The sequence below is a fragment of the Vigna angularis genome, chromosome 3 (assembly GCF_016808095.1).
Source record: "Vigna angularis cultivar LongXiaoDou No.4 chromosome 3, ASM1680809v1, whole genome shotgun sequence".
NCBI classification, from domain to species: Eukaryota; Viridiplantae; Streptophyta; class Magnoliopsida; order Fabales; family Fabaceae; genus Vigna; species Vigna angularis.
Window position 1 is genome coordinate 1,966,918 of NC_068972.1, and position 19,335 is coordinate 1,986,252.

General features: G+C 32.8%; 2 protein-coding genes across 2 annotated transcripts; both read left to right on the forward strand.

Moving 5' to 3' along the window:
* The first annotated feature begins 2,778 nt into the window (after window positions 1-2,778).
* On the forward strand, window positions 2,779-7,165 carry LOC108324041 (cationic amino acid transporter 7, chloroplastic). The gene is made up of 5 exons (XM_052874812.1): window positions 2,779-3,343; window positions 3,552-3,771; window positions 3,867-4,215; window positions 4,621-4,855; window positions 6,331-7,165. The coding sequence occupies exons 1-5, from the start codon at window positions 2,968-2,970 to the stop codon at window positions 6,897-6,899; spliced, it is 1,749 nt and encodes a 582-aa protein (XP_052730772.1). The 5' UTR covers window positions 2,779-2,967; the 3' UTR covers window positions 6,900-7,165.
* Window positions 7,166-16,103: 8,938 nt separating this feature from the next.
* Window positions 16,104-18,986, forward strand: LOC108324224 (pentatricopeptide repeat-containing protein At5g04780, mitochondrial). The gene is made up of 3 exons (XM_052874813.1): window positions 16,104-16,230; window positions 17,135-17,185; window positions 17,262-18,986. Exons 1-3 carry the CDS (start codon window positions 16,104-16,106, stop codon window positions 18,839-18,841), a joined length of 1,758 nt encoding a protein of 585 aa, XP_052730773.1. The 3' UTR covers window positions 18,842-18,986.
* Window positions 18,987-19,335: the final 349 nt, after the last annotated feature.

Here is a 19,335-nt window from a genome sequence, read left to right on the forward strand (position 1 = left end):
ATGAATTATAATTGTGATGGTAGGATAGAGGAATCTTAAAAACCGGAGTTGATACATCCCTGATCATAGAGCAACCCTGGTCAAATCCAGTAAGTTGTGACTAGTCATATGTACTGGCGTTTATGGTGAGTTTGATTCGTCAATTTGATTCTTCTCCGGTGACCATTTATGGTGATATTTTAGTATTGTTAATTTATTTTGTGATATATTCATTTTGTATGATTTCTGCGATGATTGGATTTGAATTTATGCATCTGAACATGATATGAGTATTATGTGGAGATTTTGTAAGGGTATAATGTGAGTTGAGGAATATGAGCATGGTATGAGTCTCGTGGAGAGATTCAGTAATAATGTGGTATTTGTGTATATGTTGATGTTGAGGGTCCTGTAGTTGGAGGTTATCCTGATACTCTAATAATCATCCAGTCTCAAGTAGAGAATGATGAATTATGTGGTGAGAGGGGCAGGAGGTCCTGGTCTATGTGCCAGTTTTGGACATAGTGTTGAGGACTAACCTTGTGGATGGTATGGAGTATTTTGAAAGTGTATTTGTAAGAAGAAGTAGAAGTTATCACAAGTGCATAACCTCCCGTGACCGCTCATCAACGTATCATCCGAATGAGTGTCTATTGAGTATTGTGAAATGAGTGTCTATTGGGTATTGTGGGATGAATGTCTATTGGGTATTGTGGAACCAGTGTCTATTGAGTATTGTGGGATGAGTGTTTATTGGGTATTGTGGGACGAGTGTCTATTAGGAATTGTGGTATGATGGGATGAGTATCTATGGTGTGATTATGGTATGATAGTATGAGGGTGTCTGACATAATTATTATATGATGTTTGTTGAGTGTATCAAAGTAATTATGCATGTTTTATAAATGATTTGTTGCATGTTAGTTCACCCTACTTGTTTGTGTTCATGTTTGTGTATGTGCGATGATCGTATAATTCGTTATACGAGAGCAGATGAAGGAATGTCGTTTGATCCAGTGCCAATGAAAAAAGAGATAGAATAATAAATTAGAAGAATTCGAGTTATATTTATGAGTTTGTAGTTGAAATCTGAGTTTAAAATGAATGTATATATATATATATATATATATATATATATATATATATATATATATATATATATATATGTTAACTATGAATTTTCAGGTGTGAAATTATCGGATGTTACAACTCATTTGTTTCCATACTCAATGTTACTTGTGTGAATTAATGATATCTCAACGATTGAATAAAATAAAACTAAAATATATAGATTGTATAGTATAAAATATTAACCGAGTGGTTACAAACAAACAACCGGATATTCAGGTAATCTGTTTATATCTTATTCTGTTTATATTTTATTGGGCTTATATCAGCTTAGGATCCATGAGGTAAATTATAAATACAAAGCCAGGGCCGAAAGCCAGGTACGTTCCACTTACGCATTATTCACTCTACGCTACTCTCAAATACTCAATAGGGATAACCATTCGCTAAATATTCAACTAAGAGCCGAGGCTCTTCAAATCACACGCCTAACTTGGGCGTCGAAGTACCTTTTGCAGGTACATCCTCCCACGTCAAGAGGAAGACCGATCGGTTTGTGCCAACACCGATCGGCCAATAGCAGGAGTTTGAAAGCGAGCGAGCGGCCCAAACACATCAACAGGTTAGTCTCTCGGTCCCAAAGTTATCCACCGAAACATAGATAAAGTAACACATTTCATTTTTCTAAGCCAATATTATTAAATTGAATTAGGTTAATTCGCTTACAAATGTTAATCTTAATCCTATTATTAAGTAAAACTAAGAAAAATTAACAATATGTAAAGATAAATATCCATCTACTTAATTACAAGTGATGTTAAATGTGACAAATGTTTAAACTTCACATGATATATTTGAAAAAAATTTCAGAGCTCATAAGAAAAAACAAAATTGCAACCATAATTTATAGTTTTAAAATTGAAAAGAAAAATAAAGGCAAAACTAAAAAAAAAAACACATGAGAAAAAAATTGAAAAAAAAAAGAAAAGCTATAACTCTAACGATTTTAAAAATCATCCATATTTAAATACCATCACTGTATTAATACAAAATCAAATTATAATAAAGAGAAGATACTTAAAGATTCACATATAAATACTAATAACTTTCTAATGTAAAATAGTGAGTTAACCATAATAAATAAACAAAATTGATTTTGCTATAATTTGTTAAATATAGTTTGATGAATTAGTTAAGATAGAGATGATACTTAGAAAGAATTTAAAAGTATGTGTTTCGGATAAGGATTGAGATTTTTTTACTCAAAACATTCAAAGTTGTCTTAGAGATAAGCTGGATTTTGTGCTATTATTCAAGTTGTGTTATTGGTTCTCTTTTCTCCTTCTCAAAGCGTTATGGAAAGATACTTACAAAAGACACTTCAATACTTAAGTCAACGACTATGCATGATCATATTTAATAAAAAGTATACTCAAAATTGACATAGCCTTCCTGTAAAGTATATATTAAAAAGAGCTTAATCTTATTCCTCGTTTATTACTAATAAATGATTGATATTTTTATTAACTGTAATTATTTGTTTGACCGGTTAATTCACCTTGCATGTATCATACCCTACAATATGTGTAAAAAGATAAATGCAATGTAGAAATAAAAAATAAAAAATGAAAATGTAGTTTGTTTTAGCTTGGGAATTAAGAGGAGAATGGAAAAGAGTTGAGGAGAGGGAATTAAATATTGTGGTAAAGAGTCATTTTCATAAAGAGGATATAGTAATAATATTTATTGAGAAGATGGCAGAAGCACCATGATTCAGTGATTCCTCATTTCCTTTCTACTATACTTGGACTACAACTGGAACTATAGTTTAGTGAACCATGTCGAAGTTGCAGACCTTCTTATAAAAACCCACACTCTTTCATATCACACTCACAACACATCTTTCTTTTCTTTTCATCAATGGACTCCTCGTCGTTTTCGAGCTTCCGCGCCTACCTCCGCGCCCTCTCTCACACCCCCACGCGCCTTGCACGACGCGCCCTCTCCGTCTCCACCTCCTACGACGAGATGAGCCACGTCCGCGCCCGCTCCGGCACCACCATGCGGAAGACCCTCCGCTGGTACGACCTCGTCTCCCTTGGCATCGGCGGAATGGTCGGCGCCGGTGTCTTCGTCACCACCGGCCGCGCCACCCGCCTCTACGCTGGCCCCGCCGTTCTCCTCTCCTACGCCATTGCCGGCCTCTGCGCCCTCCTCTCCGCCTTCTGCTACACCGAGTTTGCCGTCGACATGCCCGTCGCCGGCGGCGCCTTCAGCTATCTCCGGGTCACCTTCGGTTCGGCTTCTCACTGCCCCATAAATTATTACACACTCCGAAACACGCGACGCGTTATTATTCATATCAATATTTTCTCACTAATTAAAAAATATAAATATAAAATTATGTACAGAGACCAGTGGTTCTGAACCTATAATATATTTTTTTTGTTTCTACATCTCGACATTTTCTTTCTCACCTACCACAACGTCGTCCTTTATCGCAGGTGAATTCGCAGCTTTTATGACCGGCGCGAATCTCGTGGTGGACTACGTGCTTTCCAATGCCGCCGTCGCCCGAGGCTTCACGGGCTACCTCGGCACCGCAATCGGAATCTCCTCCTCAAAATGGCGGCTCACGGTGCCGTCTTTTCCGCACGGCTTCAACGAAATAGACGTCGTCGCTGTCGCCGTTGTTTTGCTCATTACTCTCGTCATCTGCTACAGGTTCATAGTTCCCGCATTAATGAAGCTCTGTTTCCAGTCTCGAATCTATATTATTGTTATTATCATCGTTAACCTTTGATTTTGTTGTGTTTTAGCACGAGAGAGAGTTCGGTGATGAACATGATTCTCACGGCGCTGCACATATTGTTCATAGCGTTCGTGATAATGGTAGGATTCTGGAGAGGGAGTTGGAAGAATTTCACCGAACCCGCTAACCCGGAAAACCCCGGTGGATTCTTTCCGCATGGCGCTGCCGGCGTTTTCAAAGGTGCCGCCGCTGTTTACTTGAGTTACATCGGCTACGACGCCGTTTCGACCATGGCAGAGGAAGTGAAGGATCCCGTGAGGGATATTCCGGTTGGAGTGTCCGGTTCCGTCGTTATCGTCACCGTTCTCTACTGTCTCATGGCCGCATCGATGACCAAACTTCTCCCTTACGATATGGTGAGTTTAATTCCTGCTCTAGTTTTGTTTTTTTTTCAGCTTCAGAAACATAAATAAATAAATAAATACAGGCATTCATTTACAAGAATACAAGAATTTTCCATAAAATCTAATGTCAAATCAGCCAATTGGTATGGCAGACAAAAATCGTAGGTCAATATAGAAGTGTCTCTAGCTTTTTGAAAAATTAATTTTATATTGTTCAATGAAAGAGATATATTAGAACTAGTTTTAACTTTTTGGAGATGGAAAGTTTGTTTAGCTAGTTAATCGTGGTTAATAGTTACCTAACAAGCACGTAATTTAACTAATGTGAATAATGGACGTGTTTTTGTGATTAAAAATGATTGTTGTGAGGAATGGATGTGATGATACGAAATTATCTGATGAGTTGGGTGCACGCAGATCGATGCAGAAGCGCCGTTTTCGGCGGCGTTCAGTGGGAAATCGGACGGTTGGGGATGGGTGTCTCGAGTAATCGGGGTGGGGGCCAGTTTTGGGATACTGACGTCGCTGTTGGTGGCGATGCTGGGTCAGGCTCGTTACATGTGCGTTATCGGTCGCTCTAATGTGGTCCCCTCATGGTTCGCCAGGGTCCACCCAAGGACCTCCACCCCTGTCAACGCCTCCGCTTTCCTTGGTATTTATTTACTTCGTCTCCGCTTATAATTATCGTATAAACCCTTTCATATACCTCTCTACATCTTCTTCTTGTTTAATTGTTAGGTGTTTTCTTAATATCTATCCGCAGCCGTGTTGTTTGTTGTTTCGCTTGCCACTTGGTAATGTTTGTTATGTGTGTGGCCTGTGTGTGAGTTATTCTATGGGTTTTGATTGTGTGATTTCAGAAAGAGGGGGAGAGGGACCCACTTTCAACAACATTGTCGTTGGCTGGGTTGTGATCGAGGAAGTTCTGTAATGATAGAAGTGTTTTTTCCCTCACTGATGTAATGTAAATGGGTATAGTGATTCTTGACGCATTGTTGCGTTGACAATGAAGGGGATAGAGTTGAGCGTTATCTATATCTCTAACTATTTTGCTCTATTCCATTGAAGTGGGGGGATTTTTTTTATGATCAATTAATGATTGCGTGTCATTAAGAGTGGTTCTTAACAAAATCCCTACAAAACGAATGAAGAAAATTGGTGGACAGGTTTTCATTTGATGTCTAGAAGAAATCCAAACACAAACACACATTTGAATGTCTCTTCGAACCTACTTAATTGATAGGAGTTGGTGGTGTTGTGCGATTCTTTGCATTTTGGTCAATAGAAGTCAATGGTGTGCCCAACAGTTGTGTAAATTGCACCCTGGGAAATACTCAGTAACACTTGCGAAAGAAAATTGGCACAGGAGACGTGTCAGATGTATCGCTTCACATAGATAATTGTGAAAAGAACGCCCATAGTTTTCGCTTTTGTATGATTATTTTTATTTGAAAGTGAAAGTGGGTAACCTACTCAAAAACAGTGCCAGTTAGAAAAGATTTTCCCATATGGGTGTCACATGTTCTCAAGCGTTTTGAGCCTATAACGTGGTTTCCCATATTTTGTATAGTAATATCTGGTCCCCCCGTATGGTATGCGTGCCTATCCCGTCCTTTACAGGGACTAGCTTGAAATCACGCGTTCGATGAACAGTATCTTCAGTGGATATGGATGGAAGGACTATGACAACTGTGTCTTTTGCTGTTTTGCTGTGTGGCTTAGAATGGGAAGATGTGAATCACTCACTCATGTAAAATAATAGGCTTCTGTATGTGACTCCCATTAGAAGAATAATAAAGCATTTCGCATGGAAGATATTGGTGGTTTCTATTGATTCGACCACCACTATTGGATGAGTAATATATTCCCTCTTGATTGGAATCATTGACTGATCATGACCTTAGCTCTTTATGTAGCGAGTTAAAGTTAGCCTTAATGATGGATTGTTTGATTTCCATGATATTATGCTTTGTGGTGCGTTTTGACTTCTCACTATCTCTTATCCAAAATTCCTTTTCCTCTCCCAGTAGGCTATTTGAGTGGTAGCATGTGAACTTGTGCATTTCTAGTCTGAAATTTATTATTTATTTATTTTTGTCTGATGTCCGAACAATATTTCCATTTCAGGGATCTTCACAGCGGCAATCGCCCTTTTCGCTGATCTTGATGTCCTGCTGGATCTGGTGTCAATTGGCACCCTGTTTGTGTTTTACATGGTGGCAAATGCCGTGATCTACAGACGTTATGTGGCAGCGGGGACAAGCAATCCATGGCCTACATTGTCCTTTCTGTGCTCGTTTTCCTTTACCGCAATGATGTTCACCCTTATTTGGAAATTTGTACCAACGGGAGGAGCGAAGGCAGGGATGCTGAGTGTCTCTGGTATTATTGCGATTGCAATATTACAACTTTTCCATTGCATGGTCCCTCAAGTTCGAAAACCAGAATTCTGGGGTGTCCCATTCATGCCGTGGATACCCTCCATATCTATCTTTCTCAATGTGTTTCTGTTGGGATCCCTGGATGGGCCATCCTATGTTCGTTTTGGCTTCTTTTCGGCTGTTGCGGTGCTTTTTTATGTCTTTTACAGTGTCCATGCTAGCTTCGATGCTGAAGGAGATGGTTCTTTGACTGCAAAAAATGGAGAAATCCACGTGGACTCCAAGGGAATTGAGGACCAAAGTTTCAAAGTATAGTTATATATTTATCATGTGTTTTTGTATTTTGAAGTGAGGATGATCACTTCAACCTTTTTGGATGGTTGAGGAACAAAGATGTGGGGATTACATATTAAATCTATTAGAATTTTAGAATAGGTTGCAACTTATGTAGTAGAAGTGGCCAATTGTATAGTTACACTGCCTTAGGTTGTCATCCCTTTTTGTAAATTCTCTCAGACTTCTATCCCCAAAATGCAAATGGATTAAAAAACTCCATTTATCAATCGCATTTTCTTATTACATCTATCTGTTTCTCTCCTCCTTTCATCATATACACAAATTAGGGCTCTAAATATATGGAGGCAGAAGTAGATATCTAACTATTAGCCAAATGTTAATAAATGTGTTCAACCCATAAACTAAAGTCTATTGAAAAATTATAAAATTTTGGAGCCTTTCCTTTATGATCATTCACTTTTTAGATTTTGAGTTTTAATAAATTTTAACTTATAATAAAAATATATTAAGAAAATTATTGTCTTTTCTTTAAATATTATTCCCTTTGTTATGACATTAACTACAATTTCATATAAATATATATATGGTTTGCTAACACACTTAAGTTTTTTTTCAGTTGATACATTCTAATAAAGTGTACTCGAATTTAGGAGACAAAAATACTCTTATATATTACGGATTCTAAGTTTTAAGGTAAAAGATATTTCAATAATTTTCATTCTCAAAACTAAAAAAAAAAATCAAGAAATCCCTTCTGTCATCCCTATAGTAGTTTCAATTGAAAAAATCAGAAACACTCACATAACTCTAATCCACCTTGCTCACTTATTAATTTGTTTCTCTCTCATCTCCATCCTCTCTCTCATCCACACACAACAATCTATGACACCGCAATTTATTGTTCTTGCTATGTTCATTCATTTTTTTTCCACCTTAGTAACAAAATAATTGATGAAGCTGATGTTGTGTTATACCCATAATAGTTGCAAAACATTTAGTTTCTTAATACTAATTTTGATAAAATCATAGAAATGAAAGGAGTAGAAGTTAAACAGTTTAAATTCCAATTTTTGTTTTTCTTAATTTCACAACTGTGGCAAATGATAAACCAAAATGACAACATCATATTTATATTGACCAAACAAGTTGGAGATGTGAATTGTTTAAAATGAACTTACATGATGTGATTTACTTTGGAAAATATCTTTCTAGTCCAACTAAGAGCTAACGGTTCATTATAACTAGTTTACTAATTTATGGTTGATTTTTAATTAATTGGTATATCAATGCAGATTGGAAACTATTTAATGTTTTGCAATCTGCTCAAATCTAAAAGATGTGTAATTTGTAATAGTATTTTTATTCTTTTTACAAAAATGAAAATATGCTTATTAATATGAAACATTCCAAAGGAAACGAACAATGGTCTCTTTTTTGAATAAGGGGACAAAGTCAGCAACAACAATTTTTTCTATTCATAACTCTCTTCAATAATTTGTTCATGTTAAATCATTTAGTATGATGTGTTTCGACGTAGGTTATATGGTGAAAAATATATTCCGAAATATTGTTTTCAGCGGAAAATATGTTTTTAGAATGATTTTTAAGAGCTGATTTCAGAAATCTATTTTCTGGACAATAACTTACCCCTTCTGGAATTCGCTTTCCAGATAAAGATTTTTCTCTTTTGGAAAATATTTTGGGATAACTTAATAGTGAAAATATCAAATCTCCGTGAAGATAAACTATTAATTCTAAAATTTAAAAACGAAATTTAATAACAACCAGAAGGAAAATGATATAAAACAACTCTAATAAAAAATCAACATCAACATCATAAATTGTTTTGTTATTAAAGTGGAAAACAAATGAACGAACATAGCAAAAACAAGAAATTGCAGTGTCGCGAGTCACTGTGTGGGTATGAAGGTGAGAGAGAAACAAATTGGATAAGTGAGAAAGGTTGATTAGGGTTAGGTGAGTGTTTATGATTTTTTCAATTTATAGAAATGACAAAGATAATGTTAGAGTCAGTAAGAGTTTAGATGTTTTTGTTTTGTTTTTTTAGTTTTGAAAATGAAAATTATTGAAATACCCTTAACCTTAAAATTTAGAATTTATAATATATGAGGGTATTTTTGTCTTCTAAAATCTGGTATATTTTACTAAAATGTACCAACTTAAAAAAGAGTTTACTATCTTAGGAAAATATATATATATATATATATATATATATATATATATATATATTATATAAAATACCGTTGACAACGTTAACATCATTTAGTAGAAGCTACATTGAAAAAGAACACTCATGAAAGCGTTGTTAAAATGTCAGTCAGAGAAATTTATAAAATAATAAATTAGTTTAATATTCATAATTCTATATTTCTTGATTTATGTGTATAAAATTTAAGCAACCAAATAATAGATCAAACGGAGCATGGTAGATTAAAAGAGAAAAATAAGTAATAAATAATATGATAGGATAAAAAGAGAAAAAACATAAATTTAATAAATAAATTTTATAAAATAATGGAATAATTTCTGCATTTTCTTTTACATTTTTGTCTGTTCAAAATCTATAAACATTCAATATTTGAATGGATGAGGAAAATGAAAAATATAAAAAGTAAAGAAAAAAAATATAAGTAAAATTGTTTAAATTGAGAATAATGAACTGAAGATGAGAAAAAGCTAAATTTATTTATTTGTAATTAATATTTTTATTTATTTATTTTAATAATATTGTTTTATTATAATAAAAAATGTAATTATTAATTACATGATTAATCATGTTTTCATATATAAAATTATATTAATTATACTTTTAAATGTTTTGTTAATATTTAGACATAATAACTCGCGCATTTTTTTTTATCAATTTATGAAAAGAATGGTATTTTTTTTTAACAAATTTTGTTTTTTGGTTCTACATATCTCCGTGCTGAAATTGAAACAGTAGAAGGAAAAAACACTCTATATGTGAACCCTACCCTATCAATTCTCAGGGTTTGTAACAGCTAAAAACAAGTTGCTGTTTAATATCGTCTTTAAATTAAAATAAAATTTTAAAAATAAAAATTATATATAGTTATAAATATAATTATAAATAAAATAAATATTAATTATTAAAATAAAAATATTATGAATAATATTGTATAAATATTTTTTTATTAGGAGTAATTATTTAAATTTGAAAAAGTGATTGATAAAAAAATAAATAATTATTTGAATTAAAAAAATAGTTATTAGAATGATAAATTTGAAAAATAATTTTTTTACTGTAAATTATTATTTAAATATAAAAGATAATAATTAAAAGAATAAAATTAAAAAAAAAATAAGACACAAAAGAATATCCTCTTTATAGTTATAGATTTGCGAGGATAACTAACTATGTGAATATATTTTTTCATCAGAGAGAAAAAAGAGATAAATACTTTTAAAATGATTAAGTCATAATTTAGTATTAAAATCTCTCAAAGATTATATTAAAAGAATCTTTCCAGGATAATTTTTTTCTTCTAAAGTAATTCAATTATATAAGTAGTCCTTTAAACTAAATATAGAATTTAGGAATTTATTTTTCAGCTTATTATATTTTATTAAAATTTAAAGATGACTTTTAAACATTTTTTAACACTCGAGGACCTATTTTTTTACGATATCTAATATTTGGAAGAATATTTAAATAACTTATTTATTTTAAATCTCAAGACAGATGAAAAGGAGAAAAATAAAATGTGACAAGTACTACAGTAAACGAGAAACCAAAGAAGATAAATTTAAGCAAAGCCTAATTAAATATGACTTAATTTCTTCAGTTTCTAAAACATTTCTTCATCTCTCTGAAATTCAAAATTATCAATTGTTGTAAAAATAATTAGCTTACTTTGTTTTCCGCCATTAACAATTGTGTAAATTTCATTAAAATCAAAAAAATTACTTTACTCTTTAAAATTAAATTTAGATTAAATAAATGATATTTGTTTTCAGATTAGAAAATATTTTGAGTAGTGTATTAGTATTATACTTCTTATTTTTGCTATGTATGATTACTTTTGAGAATAATTGTGATTTGTAAGATTATTTGGAAGCTAACTCTATGCAATGACAATTAATGGGTCTATTTCAGAGGGAAAAGGGCAATTAATATGACACAAAGTCGACTTGATGCCACTCTGAAAAGAAGATCATGAAGAGGGTTTATAATGCTGCTATGTAATAATTGGTGTTGATTCATTATTCATAATCAACATAAACATTGGAATTAATTAAAAAACAAGAAGAATCCGAGGATTAATTTGCTGTAATTGTAATTTGACAAAGAAGAATATATATGATTAAGCAAAGTATGTTCATCTTGTGCTGTCACATCTTGTTGGCCATACCAAGCATTAGTAAATCCAACTTTCTTGTTAGATGCATGGTAGATTTTGCATCTTTGGTTAAAGTTTTTTCTTTCCATTTCTTTAAATTATAAAAAACGACATAGTATTACTCTTGGATAAGCTCCTCACTCTTTAGTTTTATTACTTTTTCGTTCATCTATTTCGTTTTTTTTCATTAATGTTACATCTCCTTAAATTGATTAAATTATATTAAGTAATTTAAAATATTTTTATTTACAAATATAAATCAAATTAATTAGGTCAGATAGGAAACTTGGCTAAAATTTTGTTCATGTTAAAAGAACTATATTTTCCACATTATTTTTGTAAGAATATAAAAATATGTTATTTTAGAAGTATCGTGTAACTAGGGTCAACTACATTAAGTAATTAGAGTCAATTACAGGTACAAATCTTACTTTAAAATAGTTTTGTAATGTTAAATTAATATAATTTTTTTAATAAATGTTTATATATATAATTACTTATCTTGTTGTATTAGATTATTTATTAATATTTAATCTCACACTCAAAATATGTATACATATTTTTAGTAAGAAAGGAGTATTCAAAATTTAAACGTAAGTCTAAGTCTCACATTAGATAGAAATAAAAAAATAAAGATGAATTTAGATAATAGATGATATTGATCTTTATGTAATTGGACTGAGATTTCATTAATATTGTGTCTTTTAAGTTAACCTTCATCAATATTGTTTGTCTTGAGTTAACCTTCGTCGATAGATCCAACAGAGTGATGAAAGAAAGTCTAACCTGAACCAATATAAAATCAATTTTTTCTCAACATAATTAAAGACTTTTTGTGATAAAGTGAGTGTATTAGATAGTTGAGCTTATGGTTGTTAAGAAAGATGAGACGAGGAGTGAGCGTGAGGAAGGAGCGGCTGAAAACGAATGCGACGAAGGTAGGCAATAGAAGTAGCTGAAAGTATAAAATAATGGAACTGAAAAACAAAAGAAACCAAAAGTATACACCAAATCCTCGTTTGGACACATTTGTTGTATTTTTGAACTTTCTGCTTTCCTAATCATAAGTGACTTATTTTTCAACTAAAGAAAACGAGTCGGAAGTTGAATGAGGGATGAATATCATTAACAAGATGATCCATTGGCTCCTCCAGCATGCACCATCAATTTAATTAATTACCGCCATATATAGTGTTTCTTCTTCAAAATCCATTCTTGCAAGAGAAGCAATAAACCAGTAAACAAGAGGTATAACAGTTGAATTAAAAATAGTAATGCAGAAAAAGCGTAGCAGAAATCTACCTAAATCATCACACCCACGCCTTATCTAGCTTTGCTGGTTGGGTCGGATGATAGTGCTCTCTCTAATTGACAAAATAAGCATATGGACAAAGCATCATGGGCCAATATGTTGCCACCATGTTTTTCTTTTCTCTCCTAATTCAACCATCTTTGTCTCATCCACTTTTCATTTTCCTCTATGTTGCCCTGTCCCTTTTTATTCTTCTTTTCCTCCTAATTACTTTCCATGGTCCCATCTATATATGTGTCTTGGCCGGTGCATCTTTTTTTTATTTTTTTTATTTTCATCCTTCATTCATCTCTGCTGTTCCATCCCAGTGTAACTTGGACCAACAAAGTTGAAAAAGATTCAAATGAAAATTACATCAAAAGAATAGAGGACAATTCTAGTACCCAAACACTATAATCCACATCAATATTCCATTCATGTTGCATGCAATTGGAAGAGAGGAAGCAACTTTTTATCTGATGTGAATACTACTAACTCAAACAGTAAAACCTTTTTCTTGTAAAGTGATATGTATAAGAGGACTCAATGTTTCACATCATTCTTTGTGGAGTATCTTTAGTGTGTGTTGTATGAGATAAGATCGATGCTTATATTTAGGTTTAACAGTGGTGGAAGAAATGAAATGAAAGCAGTCAACAAGGGACATGGATTATTCTCAATCTTCCACTACTTGGATTCTAATTTGTAATGTCAAAAGGACAAAGTTCAACGCCGAAAGTCAGTTTCGTAATCAACATATGAAAAGCAGACATTGTATTTTATAATGTCATCGGATATCCTATATTGTCCATGTAACAGCACTCACTTTATTACCTCACTGTTTTTGTATGTTTACCTTTCACATTCTACTTAACGTAATATGTCAACTTCAACTGATTTGATTTCAACAGTTCCATTTTCTCTTGATTCCCCTTATTCTCTCAGCTACTTGTAATTTTTCAAGTCCTTTTCTTTCTTTATTGCAAAAGATTTCTCTTTTCTTTCTGCCCTCATGCAACATGTGAAGACAAAGTTGTCAAGTAGTAGGACCAGATCATCAAAAGATCTTATCGGAAAACCAATCAGGGAATTAACTCACTCTACATGTGTATATATATATATTCATTTCTCAGCTCAACTTGCACCCCATATATCTCTACTGCTTCTTTTTCGTTTCTGTAAAGTACATCCGAAAAAGAAGTATATATAGAAAAAGTGATGTTATTGTTGTTGTTGTTATGATGGGTTGGTATCTGGTATTTGTTTTGTTTCTATGGTTGAGCTTTTAGTTAGTTAAGATATGGTAGATGAAATGAAAAGACTTTCTGAATCGAATTGAAAGCAAGATGTGATGATGAGTGTGAGAATTGAAGTAGTGTCAGTGAGAGATGGGTTGGTTCAGTTGTCTACTCTGTGAGGTCCACACACCACACTCCCATTTTCATTTTCTGCATCTTATTTTTTCTCTTTTTCCTGTTTCCGTTTGTCACTTTCTTAACAAATTATCAAGCTATCGTGTCGTATATCCATGGAGATCAATCAGTGCATAAAATATGTCAATCATTTGACAACCTTACTATTTAAATATTTTTCTTCTTCTTAATCAATCAAATACAACAAATGGAGAATGTCAATGATGAGGTGTGATCAAATGTCTCTTGGGTACATCCCTGTTTTAGAATACACTTTTCGTTTCTTTTCTTTCCCTATAGTTTATGGATGTAACACCAACAATGTCAATAAAGAACAGAATATCTCAATTCAGTTTAGCCGCCATATTATTACTGATATGGAAAAACAGGACCAAACTGATCAATGGATATATATTCTTTTGGGCTTTAGGAATTGATCCACATAAAAGTTTAAATCATGTTTCAAATCTGGACCTAACTTTTTTAGTTGGACATCACTTTAATAAGGGCCCAAACCAACTATAGGACATAAAAAGAGCAGCTATTTCTAAGTTCTTTTTCTCTCTTTTCCCCCTCTTAATTTTACAAAAATATAGTAAACTACCGTTTTATGTCACTTTTTTTTTAAATCGTTGCCCCTTGTCTGTTAAAAATAATTTTTTGTTGATGGTAGTAGTGCTAATATAAAAATGTTTTTATTATGTATTGGATTTAATCTTCATCAATATATACATTATTAGTTCGTGTATAATTGCCTGCGGGATGTTACAAAACTTAAACATGTTGAACATAAAAATTATACTGAAATTAGTTATAAATTAATTGAATATATACATATATATATATATATATATATATATATATATATATATATATATATATATATATATAGAATTTGCTAACTTGCGTCCGCTCTTTGTTCAGTTGGTACGTTTTAGCAATGTATACTATATTTTAGTAGACAAAAATATCCTCATATATTATGGACTCTAACTTTTAAGGTCAAGGGTATTTGAATAATTTTCATTCTCAAAACTAAAAAAACAAGAAATTTCAAACCCTTAGTCATCTTTCTCATTCCTCTCAACCCTTTTTCTTTTATGTCTCTCACCCCAACCTTTTCTTTATCATCTCCTCAACTGAAAAAATCATAAACACTCGCTTAATCCTAATCTACCTTCCTCACTTATCCAATTTGTTTCTCTCTCATCTTCTTACTCTCTCTTACCCACACACAGTAACCCGCGACACCGCAATTTGTTGTTTTAGAAAATAATTTTATTTTGTTATTAGAGTGGAAAACAAATGAACGCAAGAACAACAAATTACAGTGTCGCGGGTTGCTTTTAATTAACTTATAACTCTTTTTGGATATGAATATAAGAAAAAGATGAAGCAATTAAGATAAAAACGAATAATTCGAAAAATGATGAAAGATTTCGTTCCAATTTAATTGAATCTATTACAAAAAAAAATAGTACAAAAAGAATACATGGATCTGAAACTATATTTCGTTTCAAATTGTCAGTATTGTAGTTTTTTTAAGTATTTTTTATGATATTGTTGTCCGAACTAGAGTATGGATGACAAAGAAAAGGTTAAAGTGGGAGAAATGAAAAAGAAAAGATTGAAAAAAATGGAAAAAGTGAGTAATATATATATATATATATATATATATATATATATATATATATTATAGAATGTTTGTAATTACCAATATTTAATTGTATTATTTTAACATAATTTATCGGTCTAAAACATTGTAAACTAATGCACTGATTAATCATCATTTAAGAAATAGAATTAATGGTAAGTTTATAACCCATAATAGTTTCTTATTTAACCAGTAAGGAAATTGATTAAAGAAACAATGTTTAGAAATCTAATTCGCTTTTTAATGGGGTGAAAAATGTAAACATTTTGGAGAGGTGAATATGAATTTAGTCAGATAATACATTTTTTATATATTTTTATCACAATTTAAATTATTTATTGAAAATTTAGAATGAAATTTTTATATACTAAAATATTTACTTAATGTTACTATTCATTATAGTAAAATTTATATTCTTGAAATATTTTTTTATTATGAATTTGGCAGTATAGTAATTTTCAGACATTAGGTAGCAATAACAATATGATTAATGTTGGAGAAAAGCAGGTTACGGTGTATTGGGCGTGGTTCTGCGGCTGTGGCGTCCTTCTTTGGTACGGTGTACCTGTCTTCCCTTTCAATTTGTTGTTTCTCTCAGATACAGTCAAAGGTATGTAACTGAGCACTTATTTTCTGATCTCTCACACCATCAATCATACCTTCTTCATTTCAATTGCTATTTACCGATTCAATTTTAGCCTTAATTAACGATTAAAGATGTGAAAGCTTTTGCATAAATTTGATTTTGACTATAATATGTTGCATTTAACCAAAACAATTGGGATAATCCATGTATGTGTGTATGTATTATTAAGATTAACTCCTTTTTTTAAACTAGATATGGCATTTTTCCTTTGTTTGTCATCCTTTCCATGAATCATGTTCTGGAATTGAAATAACTGATAAGATTGTTGATCGACCTGTATGAGATTTATGTGTTCATCAATGCTTCTATTTTGAATAATGTAGGCTATGTTTGGTTTTCAGTTGGAAGACCCTTGAGCTCAAAAAGCGATTTTCAGTATACTAGGTTCAACCTCAATTGTGTTTTGAAATTCAGTTTCAAATGGAAGAAAAGGGAGTTTTTTTTGCCTACTCAGATTGAAAAATGAGCATCTTCAACCGTAAGTTTACAATTTAAATCCAAACGACCACTTTTGTGAGATGAAGTTTGAACATGCTACCTCTTTTTTCACCCAATCTTCATATTCTTCAACTAAAATGCATTATCCTCTACTCTTTCCAAATAATGAGACACGCTTACTGTAATCACGAGGAACAATCAAATAAACTGGTTTGGCTTCTAAGGCAGGTTAGAAGATACTGAGAGCGTGTTACTTATCTTTGATCTCTACAATGATATGAAAACGTTGAGAAGGTGTGAGAGATTTTGTGATTGTTATGGAATCCAGTTTAGGAAATTGTCAGTTATTTCTGAGGGCAAACCCAAGCCCTCAATGGTTGAAAATGTTGTTCATATGGAGCGTGTGTCAAATTTGCACTATCTTTTGCAGTTATGTGCAAAAACAAGATCATCCATGGGAGGAAGAGCAAGCCATGCTCAGGTTATTCGTGTTGGCTGGGAAATTGATGTATTAACTTCAAATATGCTGATTAACATGTACTCTAAATGTTCTTTAGTTGATAGTGCACGTAAAAAATTCAATGAAATGCCAGTGAAAAGCTTAGTTTCATGGAATACCATGATTGGAGCACTTACCCAGAATGCCGAGGATCAGGAGGAAGCTCTAACTCTTTTAATTCAAATGCAAAGAGAAGGAACCCCATTCAATGAATTTACCATTTCCAGTGTTCTATGTAAGTGTGCCTTCAAATGTGCTATACTTGAGTGCATGCAGTTGCATGCTTTTTCAATTAAGGCTGCTATAGATTCAAATTGTTTTGTTGGAACTGCTTTACTCCATGTTTATGCTAAGTGCTCTTCAATAAAATATGCAAGTCAGATATTTGATAGTATGCCTGAAAGGAATGCTGTTACATGGAGTTCAATGATGGCTGGATATGTGCAAAATGGGTTTCATGAGGAGACTTTGTTACTTTTTCACAATGCTCGGTTGATGGGTTTAGAGCAGGACCCTTTTATGATATCATCAGCTGTTAGTGCTTGTGCAGGCCTGGCAACTTTGGTTGAAGGGAAGCAACTGCATGCCATTTCAAATAAGTCTGGATCTGGGTCAAACATATACGTTTCTTCCTCCCTTATAGACATGTATGCCAAATGTGGCTGCATAAAGGAAGCATATCTTGTGTTTCAAGGTGTGATGGAGGTTTGGAGCATTGTTTTATGGAATGCAATGATTTCTGGGTTCGCCAGACATGCTCATGCACCCGAGGCTATGGTCTTATTCGAAAAAATGCAGCAAAAGGGCTTCTTTCCTGATGATGTGACATATGTAGCAGTACTAAATGCATGCAGTCATATGGGTTTACATGAAGAAGGACAGAAGTATTTTGATCTCATGGTCAGACAGCACAAACTTTCACCGAGTGTCCTTCACTACTCATGTATGGTTGATATTCTTGGTCGAGCAGGACTTGTTCACAAGGCTTATGAATTGATAGAAAGAATGCCATTTAATGCAACTTCTTCTATGTGGGGTTCACTTTTAGCCTCTTGTAGAGTTTATGGCAATATTGAACTTGCTGAGATTGCAGCCAAGCATCTCTTTGAAATGGAGCCTAATAATGCAGGAAACCACATCTTGCTAGCAAATATATACGCAGCTAATAAAAAGTGGGACGAAGTTGCAAGAGCAAGGAAGCTTCTTCGAGAGAGTGATCTGAAGAAGGAGAGGGGTACAAGTTGGATTGAAATTAAGAATAAAATTCATTCATTTACTGTTGGTGAGAGAAACCATCCACTAATCGATGAGATTTATGCCAAGTTGGATGATTTGGTGGTAGAGTTGAAGAAGCTAAATTACGAGGTGGATACCGATAATGACCTCCACGATGTGGAAGAGAGCAGGAAACAGATGCTTTTGAGGCACCACAGTGAGAAGCTTGCTATTACCTTTGGATTGATGTGTTTGCCTAGTGGTATACCAATTAGGATTATAAAAAACCTCAGAATTTGTGGTGATTGCCACATTTTTATGAAACTTATGTCCAAGTTTACTAGCAGGGAGATTATTGTTCGAGATACAAACCGTTTTCACCACTTTAGGGATGGATTCTGTTCCTGTCGAGAGTTTTGGTGAGGTTCTGATGTATATATATATTTCATTTTTTAACTCCAACTAGCACATTGATTGACATAGGGGGCAGGTGTGGTGATCAAATGACTTTGGCAATCTCCTATCCATGTTTAATATTACATAGGAACATTTTTTTTTCTGATGCAAATGATTGATTTTAGTTTGTCGTAAAGTATGAAGGAGATATATGTCTTTAAATCTGCGTTAGGCGCACACTGATTCACGTCAAATTTGATAAAGAACGCAGTAGTATTAGTTGTTTTGGTGCACCTCCACTTCATGATGCCACAGTAGTATTAGCTGTGAACAGAACATCTCCATTGGCAATATAGGCAAAGTTATTTATATAGTGGCTTGAAAGAAAATAACATTGGAGCAAATGATGTGCAGTTGGTTATGTTGGCAAGACTCAAGAATTTCTTAAAAGTAAATTACTAAGAGTTATGTAATATATTGAAAGAAGTGACCATCAAATAATGTTCTTTAAGGATACATTT